The sequence below is a fragment of the Colius striatus genome, chromosome 6 (assembly GCF_028858725.1).
Source record: "Colius striatus isolate bColStr4 chromosome 6, bColStr4.1.hap1, whole genome shotgun sequence".
Taxonomy (NCBI): Eukaryota; Metazoa; Chordata; class Aves; order Coliiformes; family Coliidae; genus Colius; species Colius striatus.
Window position 1 is genome coordinate 1,169,244 of NC_084764.1, and position 19,329 is coordinate 1,188,572.

At 45.5% G+C, this 19,329-nt stretch overlaps 1 protein-coding gene across 1 annotated transcript in view; it reads left to right on the plus strand.

Moving 5' to 3' along the window:
- Nucleotides 1-19,329, plus strand: part of SMOC1 (SPARC related modular calcium binding 1) — a 103,283-nt gene that overhangs the window by 35,102 nt on the left and 48,852 nt on the right. The window contains exons 3-5 of the mRNA XM_061998113.1: nt 4,093-4,205; nt 10,585-10,684; nt 12,895-12,942. Of these exons, the coding sequence (XP_061854097.1) occupies nt 4,093-4,205; nt 10,585-10,684; nt 12,895-12,942 (261 nt within the window). The remainder of the gene's footprint in view (nt 1-4,092; nt 4,206-10,584; nt 10,685-12,894; nt 12,943-19,329) is intronic.

Consider the following 19,329-nt stretch of genomic DNA (forward strand, 5'->3'; position numbering starts at 1 on the left):
GAAGGTGAGGTGGAAATCGATGGGGAGAAGGGAGAATGATTCTCACCCTGTAGGACAGATGGACATGTTTCTGTAGTTTGTCCAGGTTCCATTTTTGTCTCTCTTATGCAAAGACACAGATCACTGGCTGGAATAAATGGATGTGAATCTGCTGACTTCAGTGTAGCTGCTTCATGCCTGATGAGGACCTGGCCTGTATGTGAGACAAGTTCCTAAGGGAGATTGAAACAGTTCAACAGCTGCTTGGATCAGTTTTTGCCCTGAGAGCCTTTGATAAAGTAGAATTAAAATGAAGTAGTTAGATTTTTGTGGTTGCATCATATAGATTCCAGTAGAATGCCTGGAGGTGGTTTAGGATAGCTTGGGTCTTTACCACGATGTTGTGTGGTATCAAAAGTGCCTCTGCCTGAAGAGAGGATGCAGGAATTCCTGGGACCTATTCAGGAGTGCACTGTGTGTGTTGAGGGACATGGTGGTCTCACTTGAATAAACTGTTTGTGGATGACATCAGCTATGGTAACTGGCCAACTGCCTTGCAAAACTCAAGGTGATATGCACCTGCATTCTGCAGATTAAGTCACTGTTGTCGAAAACATCATTTGCACTAGGTGCCACTCTCCTAGGTGCCAGCTACCAACTTGAGATTAGTTTATTAAAAGGCAGCTTTCTGAGCTGCAGTAAATTTGCCTGAAGTTCAGAGATATTGGAAGTAAAAACTATTTCATAGCTATGCTTTAAAAAGAAAAAACATCCTGTTTTGTTTTTTCACCTTGGGATGAGAGAAAAGTCCCTTTAGTGTGTCTGACCTGTGAAACTGGAACGTGTTAATGCGATTCTGTTTTCTAAGTCTGGGGTTTGACACTCCAGAGAACACTTAAGGAAAGGCAAAAATGCTGAAACACTGGGGTGAGCAGTGAAAATGCAGAATAGGGTGTGTGAATCCACAGTGTAATGTCAGGCCTTGGTGACATTTATAGTGCATCTTATTGGGGATGGGCTGTTGGGCAGCTAATTTTTAGCACTTGGCACTTGTGAGATTTTAGGTTTTCTAATTAACAAAGCAAAAATAGCGAGGGGAAGTTGTCTCACTGGAATCAGGTGTCCATGCAGAACACCAGCCTGAGAGGGATTGATAGTCCTGTTAAACAGATTGGTTAAATGTTGGTAAAAGCACTGTTTTTACTGGAACTGAACTGTCAAATGACAGACAGAAGACAGCAATATGCACCCACCTCTCCAGCCAGCATGGTATAAAAGTGGTGGTTCCAAGTCAGGCTGTAAAAAGTCAGACATAACCTTTGGAAATGGATGAGGGAGGATGGGAGAAGTAATCAGGGCTGAGTGTTTCATGAATAGGAGAAAAATTGTCCATCTTCTCTGCACTTCAGCAGCAATTTGTGAAGAGACATCACTTGAGCCAAGGGTTGAATTGCAAAAGAGGATGCTGCAGCAACAATGAGCTCTTAAATGTGGTGATGTAGTGTCTGGTGTCTTGCACAGTGTGGTCTGCTGGGTGGTAGTAGAGCTCAGCTTCCAAAGGCCAGTTAAAATTGGCAGGAAGGACACGGTCACCTTAGCAGTAAGGTGTTGCAATCGTTTTCCCCTGATAGTAAGGGCTTGATTGTGTGCACGTTTGGCTGCTTGCTGGACCAAGATCTGAGTTGGTCACCCCTCCGCCTGGACTCCTAATGTGTTTGTACTACAGGGGACAGCACCAAATGTTTGTTCCCACCAGCTATGTACTGAAGCACCCAGTTTGTCATGTAGCCACGAGTGCACCAAGCAATGAAGGAGATTCTGTGTGGAAATGCTTTACACTTCTGGTTTGTGTTCAGGAGAGGAGCCAGGTATGCCTGGCTGTCCTGTCCCCTCAGATGGGAAGATGAGGAGACACACTGCTTTGTGGAGCTATGCTTTGGTTGCCATGTGAGAATCTTGCAACTCTCTGTTTTTCTTTCCCCATACGTGCAGATCTGCATAATCTGTGCAGGGCTTTTTCTGCTACTTTAGTTGTCTCCTGTGAAGCAGAACATGAAGGTGTTTTAGTCACAGCTAGCTATAAAACAGAAGGTGCAGCCACACCATCTGGTTTTGTAATAATGTTCTGTGTCATGCCAAGCAAGATTAGACTCTCAAGCTCTAACAGGAGAAGTGCAGGTGATGCAGTTAACAGGCATTGCCAGTGCTTCATTTTCAGCTGAGAGAATGAGCATGTGCTGGCAGGGTTGGTACTGCTGGCAGGGCTGTGCTCCAGTGGAGGTGTGCAAACAAAGTCTGATCATCTGCTCACTTTGGCAAGCAGGGGAAAAAGGAAATTGCACCTTGGAGATTGTGTTCTGGCTAATTAGAAAAATACTGCTTCTCCAAACCCAGTGTAAACTTGATTCAAGAAAGTATTTTCTGTGAGTAACAATCTTGCTCTTTATGCAAGCTCATAATAGGCCCAACTGAGAGCAAAACCTCATGAGCTTAAGGGTATTGTGCAAGCACACCACAAACAAATCACAGTGTAAAGACGAGAGTGACATCAGAAGGGACCCAAAATCACAGGGAGCTGAGGTGACTGACTTGTAGCCACTCAGTCAGTGGCAGAGCTGATCAAATCAGGCCCTCCTGCTCTGTAAGCCAGTGGTAAACTACAGGCATCTGCTGAATGCTACTGCTGTGAATAATGACTTTTTCCATAGAGTTTGATTCCCACAGTTGTGAAATCCTTGTTGGAGTAATGCGATAGATTCAAAATGAAACCGTGTTGGCAAGCTGGAGACGTAGCCTCTTGAGTCATCATCTGTGTAAATAAAGGACTCAACTTGAAAGATTTGGTCTGTCTTTACCAAAACTATTTCCAGCATTGTAATTGATTTCTGCATCTAGTTGTGCTTAGATGGAAATGGCTTCTGTTGCCATGCAATGGGGCTTCAGCTGATCCAAGCACACAAACTGGCTTTCTCCTTCTGTGCTGGTGTTAGTGATCCTCTTGCTGAAGCTCATGTGATCTGGGAAGCAGAACAGGGAGTCTTCAGGCATCCAGTGGATTTTTGCTGTTAACCAGTTTGATGTCCATGCCTGATGCAATGGGGATTCACCCTTGATCACTCTCTACAGGGCTGCTGAAAGATTCTGATGGGCAGATTTTTCTGCTGCAGACTTTTCAGTGTGTGTATTCACAGGAACAGGAAGAAGATGCTCATCCTTGTGTCACAGTGCTGTGGAAGCAGATGTTTGCTGCTGGTCTTCTCTTTCTAGACTGAACAGCAGTATTGTTAGTCATGCTTTTACCTGTAAACACTAAGGCAATCTGTATCTCTGCAGTGTAGAGAACTCTCACGAGCCATTAGAGTTAGATTTATCTGTATCTATGCTTTGTAGCTGGACCCAAGAGGGGTTATGGTCCTGCTACACGCTGCCATCATCAGAAAGAAGTGCAGAGCTGAGAACCCCTTTAAGCTCTGATTGCAATGTTTCCTCATAGTAGCAAAGTGAGTAACTGATATAGGAAAGCACATCTGACTGTAAGCACTGGGACTAGAGGAAGAAGCTGGCTTTCAGGAAAGCACAAGCAATGGCACATCCACCTTACCTGAACCACACAAAAGTGGAAACTCATCTGGGTGACTGGTTGTTTTGGCATCTTACTGGGAGAGTTACTCAGGGAAAGAGGCTTTACTGAGGCTGTGTTTTTTTCCACATTGCTCACTTCTGTGCCTGAATGACTTGGCTTATGCTCAGCCATCCAGTTTCAGACTTTTAGTGTTTATTAACACAAACACAACTCCCTCCAGGAAGGAGAAGGAAGTCCTCCAGCACTCTTTGGAAGAAGCTTCAAGAGGCCTTGGATGACCATAAAAACTATTGCCTAGGAAATTAGGCAACTCTTCTTTAAGTAGTTTAATTGTCTAGGTTCACTTTTGCTTTGGGGATCATGTGTGCCATCTCTATAGGTGCCTTATTGTGCAGGTCATGGTCCTTGATGCCTTGTATCTGTTTGGGATTCTCCCTGCCCCACACTTGTGTGGTGCATGTGGTAGCTTTTGAAGAGGCCAAATGGTGTTTGCAATTGAAGTGAGTTTTGGTTGGTTGTTCTCTTTGTAGATGCTGGCCAAAGCAAGTGTCGATTAGAGAGAGCTCAAGCTCTGGAACAGGCAAAGAAGCCACAGGAAGCAGTCTTCATCCCAGAATGCAATGAGGATGGATCATTCACACAGGTAATGTTTCTGACTTACTTGCTTCCCAGTGACTGCAGGAGATTCACTGTTAAAGCAGATGCCTTGACAGCAACACAAATGCACACCCTGACTTGGTTATTGAGGTGAAGGTGTTGAAAGCTGTTTAACCAGCCAAAAGCTTTGATTCAGTCACTATATCTTAAGACACATCTATATGAAATAGCATCCACCTCCAGCACAGCACAGAAACAAATGGCATCATCTTCCTAGCGCAGCACACTAAAACAAGCAAGTTGCAAGGGAGGTCAGTTTTCCCCTGAATACAAGCTGCAAAGAGCTGTGGCTCAAAGGACAGGGTAGAACAAGCTTCTGCTGCTGTTACCTCTGCTTCATGTATCTCAGCAAAAAGGAGTGGTCAACTGAGCCTCTTCCCTCTGCAGGGTACTTGGTGGTGCCCGACACCTCCTTCTATGCCCTGCTGTGGTTTGAGGGTCTGGCAGAGGTGGTGAGTCTACTTTGAGTTTTTGGTTCCTCACTGTTCACTTGCTGGAGCTGAATGATGTCCTGTGGTTACAGACTGTTTCGTAGTGCTGTTTTTATGGAGAAGCAGTTGTCTCAGGCAGGGCTAACAGGAAGCCTAACAATTTGTTGGGCTTTGAATACCCATTTTTTCCAGATATTAGTTTCGGTCACTGAGCATCTCTCAAATAGTTGGACTTGGGAGAGGTCCTACTGAATTTCAGAGACTCTGAAGCAGTTATGGCAAAAAGAAAGCCCATGTAAATGAGGCTTTTGAAAGGAGCAGTTGCTGAGGAAGGTTAAAAATGAACACTGATTCTTGGTTCTCTTACCATTACCATACTGAGTAGCTTCCCAGCACTAACTGAAATGAGTATTGAAAGGGACTCATGTGCAGCCCTCCTCAGAGGCAGGAGGAGTATGCTGCCTGCTCAGTTGGATGTGCATCCCAGCCAAAATCCTGCAACTCTTCTGACCTTTGTGAACTTGGGTAAATGACACAACTCTTGGTTTTGCTTTAGCTTCCCTATATCTAGCACTGCTCTAGAGAGCTTGTGCCTCAAACTTAAGATTCATTAGTTATTGCTTGCAAACTTTTTTGAAGGTAAAAAAGGATTCCAAGTGATAATCAATTATTGGCTTCAAAAAGATGAGAAAGACACGAAGCTTTGGGGCTGCTTCAAATGCCGATGCCTGGGGGGAAAGATCTTTTGTCTGTGATAACCCACCAAACACTTTTATTCACTCACTCAGCCTTACCCCTTCCCATTATCTGCTGTGTGGGAGTATTTGGTTTTTTAATGGTGAAATGGGCCTGCCAGCTCTGCATACTTCTCTGGAGCAGTGTGGTGTTTGTGCACAGTGTGGCCCATCGAGGGAAGGTGGGGGTAAGGGGTGGCCATAGTTTCTCGCAGTCTAACTAAGCTCTCGGTTGCTGACACTTGCTTTTGTGTGGAGCTGCTCAGGTTATGTTGGCACTGAAGGGGAGCACTTAGTTGGCCCACTGTGTTAGGTTTTATAAGTGTTTCATGTTTATAGTTGAAGAGAACAGAAGGAAGGAAAGCTGACTTTCCAATCTCTGTCACCTGCTGACTTTCCAATCTCATCACCTTCTAGGAGACTAAAGTAGGGGAGCACAGGTGTAGTTCTTTCTTAGTGAGCTGGCCTGAGGGTGCAGATGATAAAGCTTGGTTTCATACAGGTTTATTTGGAAGGTCTGGATCATGCAGCAGCTGCTGGGCCTCTGCTGCACATTCCCTGGCCAGTGTGGGTTGCCAGTGGAAGAACAACGTGAAACTGCTCACAAAAATAATGTGTTTTCAGCTGGCAGCCAAGCAGTATTTCAGTCTTCCTCTGTCCAGTCCTATCTGTGAACACCAAAATGTTTTTGTTTTACCTGGCATAATAAAGGAAGCTTCTGATCCCTTTGTAGCTGGAATTAACTGGAATTTGTATCATTCCTTGGACTGTAAAAATGCCCCATGCTCCACGTACCCCAGGAAGCAGCTTTGTCCCTTATGGTGCAGCATTTAAGGTCCTTGTCCCTGCATAAGACAGGAGTGAAAAACAATGCCCAAGGAAGCTAACTGCTTTCAGCCTGCATTTGAGACAAATATTTTCTTTAGCTTCTGGTCCAAATTAATTAAACTTTGATTTTAAAAAGGATGTGTAAACCCAAGAATTTCGGTAAACACTTTTACTTCCAGCAGCGACTCATGAACAGCTCTCATCTGGTGTGGGTGGTTTGGACACTGCACCTCTTGTGCAGAGAATTGGCACCCTTAGGCTCTGCTCTGCAGAGAAGCCAGTTCTTAAGTCCCTGACACCTTGAAGTCAGCTCTAAACTGTTATAAATGTATTCTGGTTCAATACTCAGAGTTGCTCCATCTAAGCTCCAGAAGTTCAGGTGGGAAGTCCAGAACTGAGCAGCAGCATCTCCATAAAGTTTCACTGTGCTTTTCAACCTTGGATCCCCATTGCAGCAGGAATCTGAGCAGATGCATCAGGGTGTTCCCTCTGTGTAGAGTTGGCTGGGGAGAGTTTTCAACAACTTCTTGCCTTCTATGCCATTGTTATTGGAGGAATACTTTGGGTAGGAAAAGAGTTCTGATCAGAGGGGAAACCAATATACATGTGTATATGTAAAACAGCAAATGTCTCAATTGTTCTAGCACTCGCCCAAGATGTGGATGACTTGCCTTCAGGTCTTGAGCTGAGCCTCTTTTGTTTGTAGATGCCTGCACAGTAGCTGTTGAGGCCCACACCATGTCCTTGCCATCCAACCTGAAGAGATCTGGGGTTTTGTCTGTTCTTTGGAAACACTGGAAAGTTTTGCAGGAGTGAAAGATGTGAGTGGTGCAGGTTTGGGAGCTGCACTTGGTGGTGGTAACTGTATGTTCACAGAACCTGCTTGGTCTTAAGCAGATTGAACTGTTACCTTTGTGGTTTAACATCATCCTCTTGATTAGGAGCTAAATTACAGTCACTATGGGTAAACTGAAAGCAGTGCTAAGTGAGACTGTTCTCTCAAAGACGCTCAAGTCTGTCCTTAGCAGCTCCTGGAATTACATGCAGTACAAAACTGTATGAATTTGGGGCTGGATTCAGCATGAATGGAATGAATGGGGCTGTAGGGTGATGAACACACTTACTGTGCTGTTCTGTGACAGGCAGCATGGGGCAGCGGTTGCAGAGGGGAGACTGTGCTCACCTCATCTCCTGCTTGGCATCTGGCTCTGAGACCCAACAGTTACATGTGGTATAGTCTTTTTTTATCATAGTCTCTAAAATCTAGACTGAAAAGAAGTGTTGCCACTGATTCTGTTCTTTGGATGGCCAGTTTTCCTAGGCATGGCTATTTGTATTGGGTTTTGTATGAAGAGGAGCAGGCACCTGTCAGGTCACTCGTTTCCATCCATGCACCATGTGGGCTGCTTCCCTCATTCCTTGTGTACTGCAAGGATCTCATCAAAACCCCTTTTAGCACTGCTTATGCATCTGAAAATGTGGCATGGATTTGCAGTGTGGAAGAGGTGGTGGCATTGTAGGCATGATGGGCTGGCTGCAAATGGGAGCAGGCCTGATGAAGTGCACTGGAAGTGTTATTTCTTCACATTTCAGTCTGTGTGGGGAGCATTACTTCCTGTGACAAAACATTCTGCACTCAACCCACAGGTAAAATGTGAGTTCTTCACAACATAAGAATGTTTGTTTGGTGTGAGTAATTTGGTTAATTGTGTAAAACTGAGGTCACGTACTGCTGTGCAAAGTTGGACATGACTAAAACCAGTCTCTGTTCCCAAGACTTGCTCTCTCTTTTTTGCTCTTATGCTGTATTTTGCATACATGCCATTCCCTTTCCATGCTGTACTTAACCTGCTGTGATCTGTTCTTCATAAACAACAGGCTCCATTGGGTAATCTGCACACTTTCTTTTGCTGCCTAGTGCTGTTGGGCTTGTTGCCATGGCTGAGAGAGACTTGCATTCTTCAGAGTTTTCCCCCAAGCACTTTTTCAGAAAAGGTTGCTGAGGTTTTAAACAGGATCCATTTCAGACAGATTAATATGGACATGACTAATGTTAACCCTGCTTTGGGGGTGTAGTCTTGTGGGGCTTTGTGGCTGTCTTGCTGTTTGCCACCCCTTTCCACTAACTATCTGTGACTTCCTTGCAAGTCTGCACACAAGTGGCTGACAGCAAGTCTCCTTGGAGAGTTTCTTTGAGTTTAGAGCTCTCAAAACTGCAGCTGCTGATCCAGTAACAATGCAGCACTGAGGTCTGTCTTAAAGCAAGTACATTGATCCAACCTGTCCTGATGAGATCAGTGAGTGGTCTGACTTGGTCAGAGCAGTTTGACATTATCAGAGAGCTTCCAGAGGGCTCCCACATCTGGGTAGGACAAGTCTATTTGGAAAGAGTGATCTATATTATAGCCTGTAGCAATGATTTTATTCTTTGCTGTGTTAATGTGGGTACCAAGTACTGCTTTCTGTTAAGTTGCATGAACAGCCTCCTTTGTGAAGATGTGGGGGACCCTCTCAGCCATCAGTATGGCTTCATGATCCAGGTGTGTTCCTCTGCATGGGCTAGTGCAGGATAATGCATTTCCCAGTGCCACTCAGTGCTGTGGGGCACTGCATAGACATGTTCTGCATTCCCTGGATGCTGTCTAGGTCTCACCACACAGACTCAAACCCCCACCCTGGCATGCAGAGGCTTCACCTCTGTGTAAAACTTTCAGAGCTAATGCTCAGATGTGCAGGCAGCCTCTTGTGCAGTGGAGAATGCAATGGTGTGATGTGCACACCACAGGAACCCAAGCAGTTCTGTGGCACTAGGTTTGAATGCAACTGATGAGGACAAGCAGTAAGCAATAGGTTGCAGCTTGGTTGTTGCTAATTATATTTACAGTGCTTTTGAGTAACTTGCAGTCACTTTGGTATACATGGAGAGCATAAAAATGCAAGTGTGTAGGTAGAGACAGTGACTTCAGTAACCTGGGTATGTGGGATTGCTGTTGATTTTGGCTGCTGAAGGTTAACTTGCTTCGAGGCAAAGTGATTGATTTGCACTTCAGTAAAACCCAAGATAAACACATGGTTCTGTGTTATAATTGCTCTTGGATCATGTTTTATGTGATACTCAGCCTTTTAAGAAAGACTGTCGTAAAGTGTCTGAACAAACTCTGCTACCTTGGGGAATTGAAGCCAGCTGTCAGCAAGGAGGGATGACTGGTGTAGCTCTGAAGGATCCCTAATCAAGGGAAGGGCACAAACACCCCATCACTCGTGAGGAGAGAACTGGAAACTGGCTTCATTGAACCTCTTTGGGAAAAGAGGGGACAGAACTCCATTTACAAGTAAGATAAGGTAGTTTTGGAAGTGATCTCATTTCATGGCACTCCTTCAGAAATGCATTGAAGGAGCCATCTCTAGCTTACAATAACATAGGCACTTCCATACAGCTTCAGGGTGCTGGAAGTACTGCTGTGCACACCAAGCCACAGCTCCAAGTGTGTTTGCTAGAAAGCGTTTTGGAGCCTGTTAGTATTTACACAGATGCTTCTGTGATGGTCATTTACTTCTGTCTCAAGGGAAGTGAAAGGCATCCTGAATTTCCTTCCAATGCTGAGCACTCTGTGAAAGCTGAGGCAGAGGCTGTAATTAGATGGGTAAAACTATGATGCCACTGAACTAATGTCTGCATAGATCAGGATTGATTTATTCTTACTGTAGAGATCCACACCTCATCTAGTCACTCTGGTGTCCTTCTGTGATGAAGGAAGGAAGTGGGTAACTTTAAAGCTCTACTTGTGAACTGAAATCTGAAGTAAACCAAGGTGAATCTTCTGCTGTGTACCTTTTGGCTCACTGTAGCCTTTATGTTTCCAAGTCCTTGTCAATGCATGAAAAGCAAGGATGTTGGATCTTGCTCCTGTTGCCTAGGTTGACATAGTAACAGGAGAGAGGTTAAGTCTATCTGGAGGTTTGTTAACAAGTCAGTGTTGCATTTATCCAGCCACATTTACTGAGCAAAATGCTCTCACAACACCCACAGATGCTGTCCTCCAGCAGCAGCTGTGGGATTGGGCCAGGGTGACCTTTCCACATCCCATCTGGGATGCAGTGGGACAACTCTTTAATGGTAAGAAGTAAACGGGATTTAGCAGGGAGTGGAATGAGCTGAGATGCAACTGCTACATCCCCAAACTGAAGTGTTCTCACCTGAATACGTGTAACTTGTCTTGCTATGAGAGCAGGAGCCACAACCTGTCTTCAGGGAGGGCGGTGAGGGGAGGAAAAGGCTCTGAAGCACGTGTGTGATGCACTCGGGTTGGGGCTTCCCTGAGGTACTGATTGTGACAGAAATGAAATGCTTGCAATTTGTCTCATTCAACAGGTGCAGTGCCATACCTACACTGGATACTGCTGGTGTGTGACTCCTGATGGCAAGCCCATTAGCGGCTCTTCGGTACAGAACAAAACTCCTGTGTGTTCAGGTACTGTGGGACTGGCTTCAGCAGTGCTAACTGGGTAACCAGAGGGCTGGGGAGATGTGTCCTGTTTGAGAGTGTTTAATCTTTTCAGGTGACTTTGCCAGTTTACCTGATTTAACTTGGTGGCACTTGCAGGCTCTAAGAGAGCTTGTACCATGGCACCGCCACCCTGCAGTTAGGGTGCAGGCACTCCTGCAAGGCTCACTGAGAGAAAACCTCACCAAGGTAACAGCCTAAGGTAGCTAAGGCCAGAGTTGCAGTGCTGCTGTGTACACCAAAGCCAGAGATCCTGTAACAGATGGGGTAACTTGTTTCCATGAGCTGTGTTTTAAAGAAATGGTCCTCAGGTTGTATTTAGTGGGCCATGGAGTCAGTTTGCCTTCTGAGTGACTTCACTCTGTGGTTCTGTGTGAGAAGCTGGTAGTTGTTGACTACTAGCTCCCAAATCCCCAGTGTTTGTGTCATAGGGCTGGGCAGCACTGGGCTTGCACCACAGATCATTAACTGATGTGCTTCAGCTTGACACTGCTCTGCCACCCTATGGTTTACTGGACCCAAAGCCATTGTTTTCTGTACTTAAGACAGATGATGTTTGTTTCTCCTCACCATTCCATGTGGCAGCCTGTGGCTCAAATGGAACGAGGCTGGGCTCTAGACTTTCCCATGGCCCTGATCCCTGGTGTGATCTGTAGGGAGCAGAGCTGCTGTAGAAGTGGCATGCCAGGCACAGGATGGAGTGGAAAGCTGTTCCATGCTGTTTAGGAGAATTCAGGGGCAGTGTTAGAGTTGTGCTGTCCCCCTTCAGTCCCCCCTCAAAAGGACAGTGAGCATGGGAGTGTATTTCAAACACGTTCAGAGATGCAATGTAGGGACTGCTGCTGCTTCTGGCTCATGCTGTGCAATCCAGACCCCGTGGGTGTTTCATGTTTCTCCTTTCACACCTTGCAGTGTTTGCCCTTTAGATGGGAGCATGACAGCAGTTACATCTTTGGGGTTTTGTGAAATCCTTCTCACCTTTTCAGTGGCCTCTTGGCTGTAGGGTGTGTTGTTACAATGAGCAAACACAGTGTGACTTGTGTGAGGGTTTGAGTGAAGTGGGAGAACTGTCTGGGAGTCAGAGTCCATAGCTTGAGGGAATGCTTGGTGTTTCACAAGTACATGGAAATAAAAGATGGTTAATAACCTGTTTTAAGGTGAAATGGTACTGTAATTTGGCTTAAACCTTAGAATATGACTTTCTTCCACCATTCCCAGTATATGGCTTGATTGGACATGTTTTAGAGCTTTACAAACCTGTTCCTTTAGTTTTCAACTGTTTATAAAGTCATGATGTGTTGTAGGACACACAGATGTTAGGCCTATGATGAGGAATATTGGACATGTGCTTTCTCCTTGTAACTCAAGAGTAGATTGTGCTGAACTGACCTGCAAGAGAAAGGGCCCAAACTGCAGGATCAGTAATCACTGGGAGTGTTCAGGAATGGGGCACAGAAGAAGCAGTTTCCTGGGAATCCAACTATACAAAAAAAAAGCAGCTTGTCAGATTTGGGATGCTTTAGTAATGGATTTATTCACAGAGCTTTTGTTACCAGTTCACATTTTAGGGGAAAACTGTGAAGCACTAAAGCAAACTGCAGAAGCAGAGATGTAGGATCACGTCTATGAGGTGAAGATCTGGCTTTTATTAAAAAAGCCAAGGTCTGTTCAAGTACATGCTAGATCTTATTCACTGGCCCTTTTCAGACAGCTGGGGATGTTCAGGGGCTGTTTGAAATCTGTTTTGTGCAAACTGTGCTGCTTAATCCCCTTTCCTTCAGAATCCTGCCCTTGCATTCCCTGCACACTTTCCCCACCTGCTTTTCATTTGTTGTTCTTGACATTTGCAAACGAAACAAGTCACTTACTGATCTTTTCTCCTTGCCCTTGGATTTATTCCACTTTTCTTAGCAGTGCGCTGCTCTGAGTTCTTTCAAGTCACTGGATGCAGACACTAAAGATTTCCTGTTTACCATCATCCCGTTTTAACATCTTCACACACAAAACTTCCTTATGCTTATCCCTGTAGGCTGTAGCTCCAGGCTCTCTGAATCCTAAACTGGGCTGTTGGCAACTAAAACAGATACCATGTGGGTTGAGATATTGACTGTATTAACGTGTGATCATGCAGCAGCTGAATAGGTGTCTTCATTTTTGTTCTTTTTCCTCCCCTTTAGGTTCTGTAACTGATAAACCATCGAGCCAGGGGAATTCAGGGAGGAAAGGTGAGTGGAGTCCTGTGCTTCAGCAACTTGGTTTGCAATAGCAGCTGCCCAGCCAAGCCCCTTGAGATGTGGTTGCTGGAGGTCTAGCTTCTCTGAAGACAGGTGTCTAACCAGTGTGCATATAACCATCCATTCTGAGTTTCCAGCCTCTTCCTGCAAAGACTGCCCTTTGCAAGAGGACAAACAGTGCAGGATGAGGAGGGGTCCAATGGGAACTGAGTTGCTGATGGTGTTTCTGTTAGAGGGACATCTTGGAAACTTCTGCCATCACTTTGGGCAGCTGCCATCTGACTTGGAGCTTTTGGAGTTTCCCACTGCACAGCAGACTCCTCTCTCCATCCTGGGATGTGGGTCTCTGAGTCAGACAGCATTACGTGGCACAAAGTAGTTGCTCTCAGGAGGAGAAGGAATAGCTAAGATTCTCAAAAGTAATTGATTTTGTCCCATTCATACAGGAATGTAAAATATGGAGCTCATAAACTGTGTGATGCTGGTGCCTTTCAAGTCTTCAGGGCAAAATACTTTTTTGGATGGAGGCTGCTCTGCCTTGCAAACAGTGCAGATGGGCAGGCTTAAGCTGTTGGGTAATAAATGAAGACTTTACTAGCATATTAACTCTCCTTTAGAAGAGACAAATTAATGTTGGAAGGAGAAGGCTGGCTGTTGGTAATAACTCCAAAGACTTTGGTCTTTCTTTCATCCTGTTCAGTTGTAACTTCTGGGTGTGAGTAGGTGTGACCGAGTCACCAGAAGATGTGAGGTAACCTGTGATTCCACTCAGGCTTTCTCACTACTGATAAAAAGGAAATGCAATGGCTTTGTGGTCACATAACTTGGCCTGTAGTTCCAGAAGTGGCTCTGTGGAGCTTTCTGCAGGGAACAGGCAAGAGTGCTGGCAAGAAATCTCTTCTTATTTTTAAATCTCCTGCTCTGGTTGCCCATGTTTACATTGCTGCTATTGCTGTGTGATGCAATGCCAGTTACTCATGCAGTTTGCCCTCTAAGGTAATTGAAATCAAATGAAGCTGGCACCAAACCTGACAATGGGATGTATTGATTTGTGCTGTGGCTACAGTGCTCTGCTGCTGGGAGGCAGAGCAGCCCTGGGCCCGGGGAGATGGAGGTGTGTGATTGTAAGGGTGGAAGGGAAAGCCAGGTTTACCAGGACATGCTTAGTGTGGGGACTTGGCAGTTCAGACACTTCCCACTGTTCTTTCTGTGCTGAATTCTGCCTGCAAGTGAAGAGCAAGTTGCCAGGACCTTTGCTGAGGAATGCAGTTGTTCTGGGGAGGGATGAGGCTCTCCAGAACCTGCAGAGCTCTCTTGCTGTCGGTTCCTTATTCCAGCTTGTTCCTTGTACAGTCCTTTCTCCTGAGGAGCTGCTTGCACTAATTTATTCCAGTTGCTACTTGGTTTGAAAGGCCTGAGAGGCTTGGAAGATGCATGCCAGCCCCCAGAGGGATGGATCTCCCCCCCCTCTCCCACTGTGAGGTTGTTAATGTTATAAGAAGCAGTGAAAGGCATCCTGGAAGCCAACACACTGGATTGCTTCCCTGCCTAAAGAATGCAGAATGTTCTTTTCCAGCCCAAGGGAAGTGATGCCACACTTGAAACAAAAACAAGCAAACACAAAACAAACCAAAGCTTTGTTTTCTTTATCTGAGTAATGCTGGGGCTTAAGGAGCTCAGAGCTGCAGATCTGGCCTGTCACAGCTGTGAGCAGTGAGTGTGTTTCACAGTCACCAAGCAGGTGTTAAGGAGACTGGTCAAGAGACAGGGATGTAAGAAGCAGCCGTGTCATTGCTTATCTCTATAAAGTCACTTGAATCTCCATCCTTAAAACTGTGGGAGCTGGATGTGGAGAGACTGGAAAAGAGTGAAGAGAGAAGAAGAAATCCAAGCTGTTGGTCACGTGGAGGTACTGATCTGCTAATGGCTCTGGATACAGTGAGAGGTGTTGGTACCATTTAAAAATCAGCTGAATGAAGGCAACAGGAAAGGTGCCTTGGTTCTATAATCTGGGATTAGAAAATGATTCCAAGTACAGGGTAAATGTAGGCTGGATAAGCTGTCAGTGTCAATCATGACCAGTCTTGAATGGTATCAGCTCTCTTTCATGAAGTCTCCTCAGGCCTGTTCTGACTTGCTTTGTTTCCCTCCTGCAAAAGTTGGCAATGGCACCTGCAGTTCCCTGAACCCGAGGCAGGAACAGTGGTGCTGGTGAACTGTGAGCTCTGGCCACAGTTGTACACTTGTGAGCTTGTTGTACACTTGCTGTCTTACATGTAGACATGACTCTGGAGCTGTGTACAGCTTTGCCCAGTGAGTTTGCAGCCTGCAAGAAAACCCTGAAGCAATTTGAGGAACCAAAGATGAACAATTGAGTTCCTTTTTGTGAGTTTAACTGCAAGCAAATGGGCTTAGGCAGGCTTCCTTGCTCCTCCACTGCAATTGTGGGCAAGTTGGCTTATTCTGTGGCTGTCTTCCTGCTGGTTTCCGAGAGCCTTAACCTCTGGGAAATGTTAATGGTTTAGTTGTGCAGCCAGTAGACTGAGCAATTTGGATCAGTAATGAGCCATTAGTCTGAGTCAGTAATTAGGCTGAGCATTAAAGGGTGAGCACTCTCCTCGAGTAAGTCCAAGTAGAAGACAGCTTGTGCTGATGTAAACAAATGGAACCATTTGTACATGGAGCCCTGGAAGCTTTGTCTGTTGGTGGTAAGAATCAGGTGCAGCTGGCACTAATTTGGCTGCTTTCAGGGAGGGGAGACAGTGCTTCCACAGTGCTTCATATGTCTCAGAAGACAGATAGTATCTTGATAAAAACATTAAATTGAGATGTGGCTGAAACCTGAGACTGGGATTTGGATCTTTACCTTCTCTCCAGTTCTTTCTGGATTCAAGCAGGTACTGATGAAATCTGAAGCAGAGCTGTGTTGCCTCACAAACCAAGCTTCTGGGGCCTACTTACTCCTGCCTTTCCAACCTCATACATGGTGAGAAATAGTGAGAAAATGTTCAGTTCTACATAGCCTTCGTCAGTAAGATGAAAGAAAGAGGAGTTTACTGGGGCAGCATGAAGCCAGATGATGGTGAACACCATCTGATGGGGATTTTCTTGCAGAACGTAGCAGGTGCCAGGCTTGCACTGTTACACAAACACTTCTGGATCCCTTATGTTACATATCTACTTTTAAAGACTATGCTAGTTGGAAATGTGGATGGTGGAGGGTTTCATGCAAACATTGAGCTGTTTAAACTTGTGTGTGTATTTTACCTAGAAGAGACAGGACAGAAGCATGTCAGCCCTGGTCTAAGGATGTTGCACAATGAAGGGTGTGCATGCTAGTCAATGCTTCTGGACAGAGCTGCCTGTGTTGTGTGGCTCTGGGAAAGTCAGACTGTGCTATGCTCATACAACAAACCTGCTTCCTGACAGCATCAGGTGTGCTATGGGAGTGCTGCAAGTCTTCTGGGTCTGCAGAAGCTTGATTTGCTGTATCATGCACTGATGGTGACACTTCTGTAGTCCACCCTGATAAGATTTAGCTGGGAGCTGGAAGTTGTTCTTGGGAGAGACCTGAATGTGCTGCTTTTCATGGAACTAGGGTAGGAACTCAGGTGGCTGAGTAGCTGGGAGAGATTAGTGCAAGAACTCCCACTGTCCTGCATAAGGCTTGAGTGGGCTGTGAATGCAAACATCTGTAGATGGAGTTTGCAGCACATAACATCTGTGTTTGAGAACCCTGAGCAGCAGCATTGCAGTTTGACTCTCCATTCTAGAAGTCGTTCTGTACCAAGTCTGACTGAGCAGTAGGTTTGCTAGTTTGTAGATATTCACAATTCTGTGCTGTGCACACTCTATAAAATTGTTTATTAACTTCTAGTTAAATGGTAGAAAGCAAGTAAACTTCACAGGTATGGCTGAGTTTGCCCGTGGTACAGGTTTTGTATGTTGAGAGGTGTAAGAGAGAATCCAGCTTTTAACTGGGACTTGTGATCAGTGTTGGTGAGAACAGAAGGATGTAACTTGGATAGTTTTCCCAGAAGAGGCCAGTGTTCTAGGAAGCAGCTAGATATAGCTCAGAAATGAAACAGTTTTGAAATGTTAAGGTGTAGGAGAAAAACTCAGCCTCAAATGTGCTGCATAAACAGCAGCCTTAAAGCCAACCCTTCTGAGTCCCCACATCACTGGCTTGTCTGAAGTAGTTTGGTTTCCATCAAGACATTTTTGGTGGGCCTCAAAACACGTGTATCACATTTGAGGCTGCAGTTGAAGTTCATTGGCAAGTTGGAGCAGAAGCAGATTCTGGTTTAGAGTGGATTGTGTTTGATAGAGTGCAGGAATTCCGCTTTCATCTGTGGAGCGACGGCTCTCGTCGGGGCGTTAGTCTATATAATATGACTTAATAAAACCGTCGTTTACAAGTGTTATTACAGCAATCTACAGACCACTCGTGTCTGTAATGTCTTAAGGACCAGCTGTAAAGGTTTTTAAATGTTTAAGTGGCAGTGTGGAGCAGCCTGGTGAGCAGATCTAATAAGCAGGCTAACAACTGATTAAACAACATCTGTTAAGATGGTACGAACTTTATGTGCTCCAGACAGATTTCAGGTGTCTGACCAATTACAGCTTGCAGAGAAGTGGAATAGTTCTGGGCTCTGTGGGTTGGTTTTGTTGTTTAAATGCTTTGTAGCTGTGTGGCCTCAACACCTTTCCTTTTTTAAAGAGTTGATTAAAAAAAGTTCTTCCTATGCTCTGAGTGGCTGCATCAGCACCTCAAGATGTGTTGCTGTTCTGGATTTCTCTGCATCCTGGAAAGCAGCACCATTAGCACTTGCAGACACACTGTCCTAGGCTCCCTGCCTTCTCTAACTGATTTTTAACCCTGAGGATAAATTGGAGAAATTGCTGGCTTTGCAGATAAGTGAAGCTAGAAGTTGTTTTCTTGTCCCAGCCCAACATGGCCCTGTTTTGTTTGAGTATTTGCATACCACAGAAGAATCTGGACATCTGAACATTGGTGTTTTGTTTCAAATCAGTGTCATGCACCAGAAAATGTGGTTTGTGTTGGGTGCAGGGGTTTGGTTGAAGTACTCTTCTCTTGCCTCTTTGCCCCATGAGCTCTGACAGGGTTTCTCTCTGAGAGAAACCATGAAATTGCAGTGGGAAAGCTTGAATGAGTGCCTGTGCCTGTAAATAAAGAGAAGCTGCAACCACATGTGTCCATGTCATTAATTACACGTCACTCTGCTCAGCTTGGTGATCACATTCTATTGAGACCTTTGGGTGTTGCAGCAGAGCAGTCCTCAAGTGCAAGGAGTTCACAGGTTTCATCCTGACTGGTCAGCTGCTCACAGATATGATGATTGTTCTTGATCTCAGTTGTCTTGGGCTCACTGGGCCAGCCAGGGTGTCTGGCAGACCGACTTCAAGGAATGACCTTCCTCCTCTTACAATAAACCATTTCATTGTGACAGTGTGGTGTCACTTGTGCCCTGTGAGCAATGGATATGTTTTTGTTCCATACATACAGGTTTTCTTCTGAAGCATCTTAGATTCTCTGGAGGTCCTTCCAGCACTACTCAGTTGCCTCCCTTCCTTATTCTTCATCTCTCCATCACTCCCCTCATGTAGACAAACTCTTCCTTTTGTTTCACAATCAAGTGCAAAAACTCCTTTAGATGAAATTCAGAGCCTGGGGCTGAACTAGCTGGGACAGGTGTAGTGAGAGAGCAGAGTTGTGCTCACCCCCTAAAGGTCTGAGTATCAACTCTCACTGATCCTGAGGGGGGAAATCCTGCAGAAACAAGGGCTGAAGAAAAGAGTTTCTTCCCTTTCCCTCATTTGCACACATGCAGTGGATGTGGCAGGGAGGGATCCCTTCTCTTTGCCTGCAAGGAAATGAAAAGGCACATTGTAAGCCCAAGTCTAGTCTGGTTGTCAGCCAGGAATTAGTCCTCTAAAGGAGAAAGGGTGAGTGGCTGGTAAGGGAAAAGGCTAAGCAGGGGCAAGGGTTCAGTGGCCAGGGCTGGAGATGGAAGGAGTCTTGTGCTTCCTCGGCACACAGGTGTCAGAGAGAGGAAGGGAGCTTGTGTTCTCTTACACAGGCATCTGGCTGGGGGAGCAGGGGCACAAATTCAGACTATTTCCTTAATCCCTTGGAATGGCTTTCTTCTCTTCTGTTTTCTTTGTGTGTTTAACAGAGTGCTTTACAGGACACACGTGTGGTAATTAACACATGCAGCTGTAGGGCTTCAGCCATGTGTCTGAGGTGCAGAGGGCCCGGGAGCTGGGAAGCACGCTCCTGTGCCCAGCCCCCAGGCACAGACCTTGTTCCTTGAAGATGGGGGGAATTCATAGTCTTTACCCTGAAGAGAGCAGAGC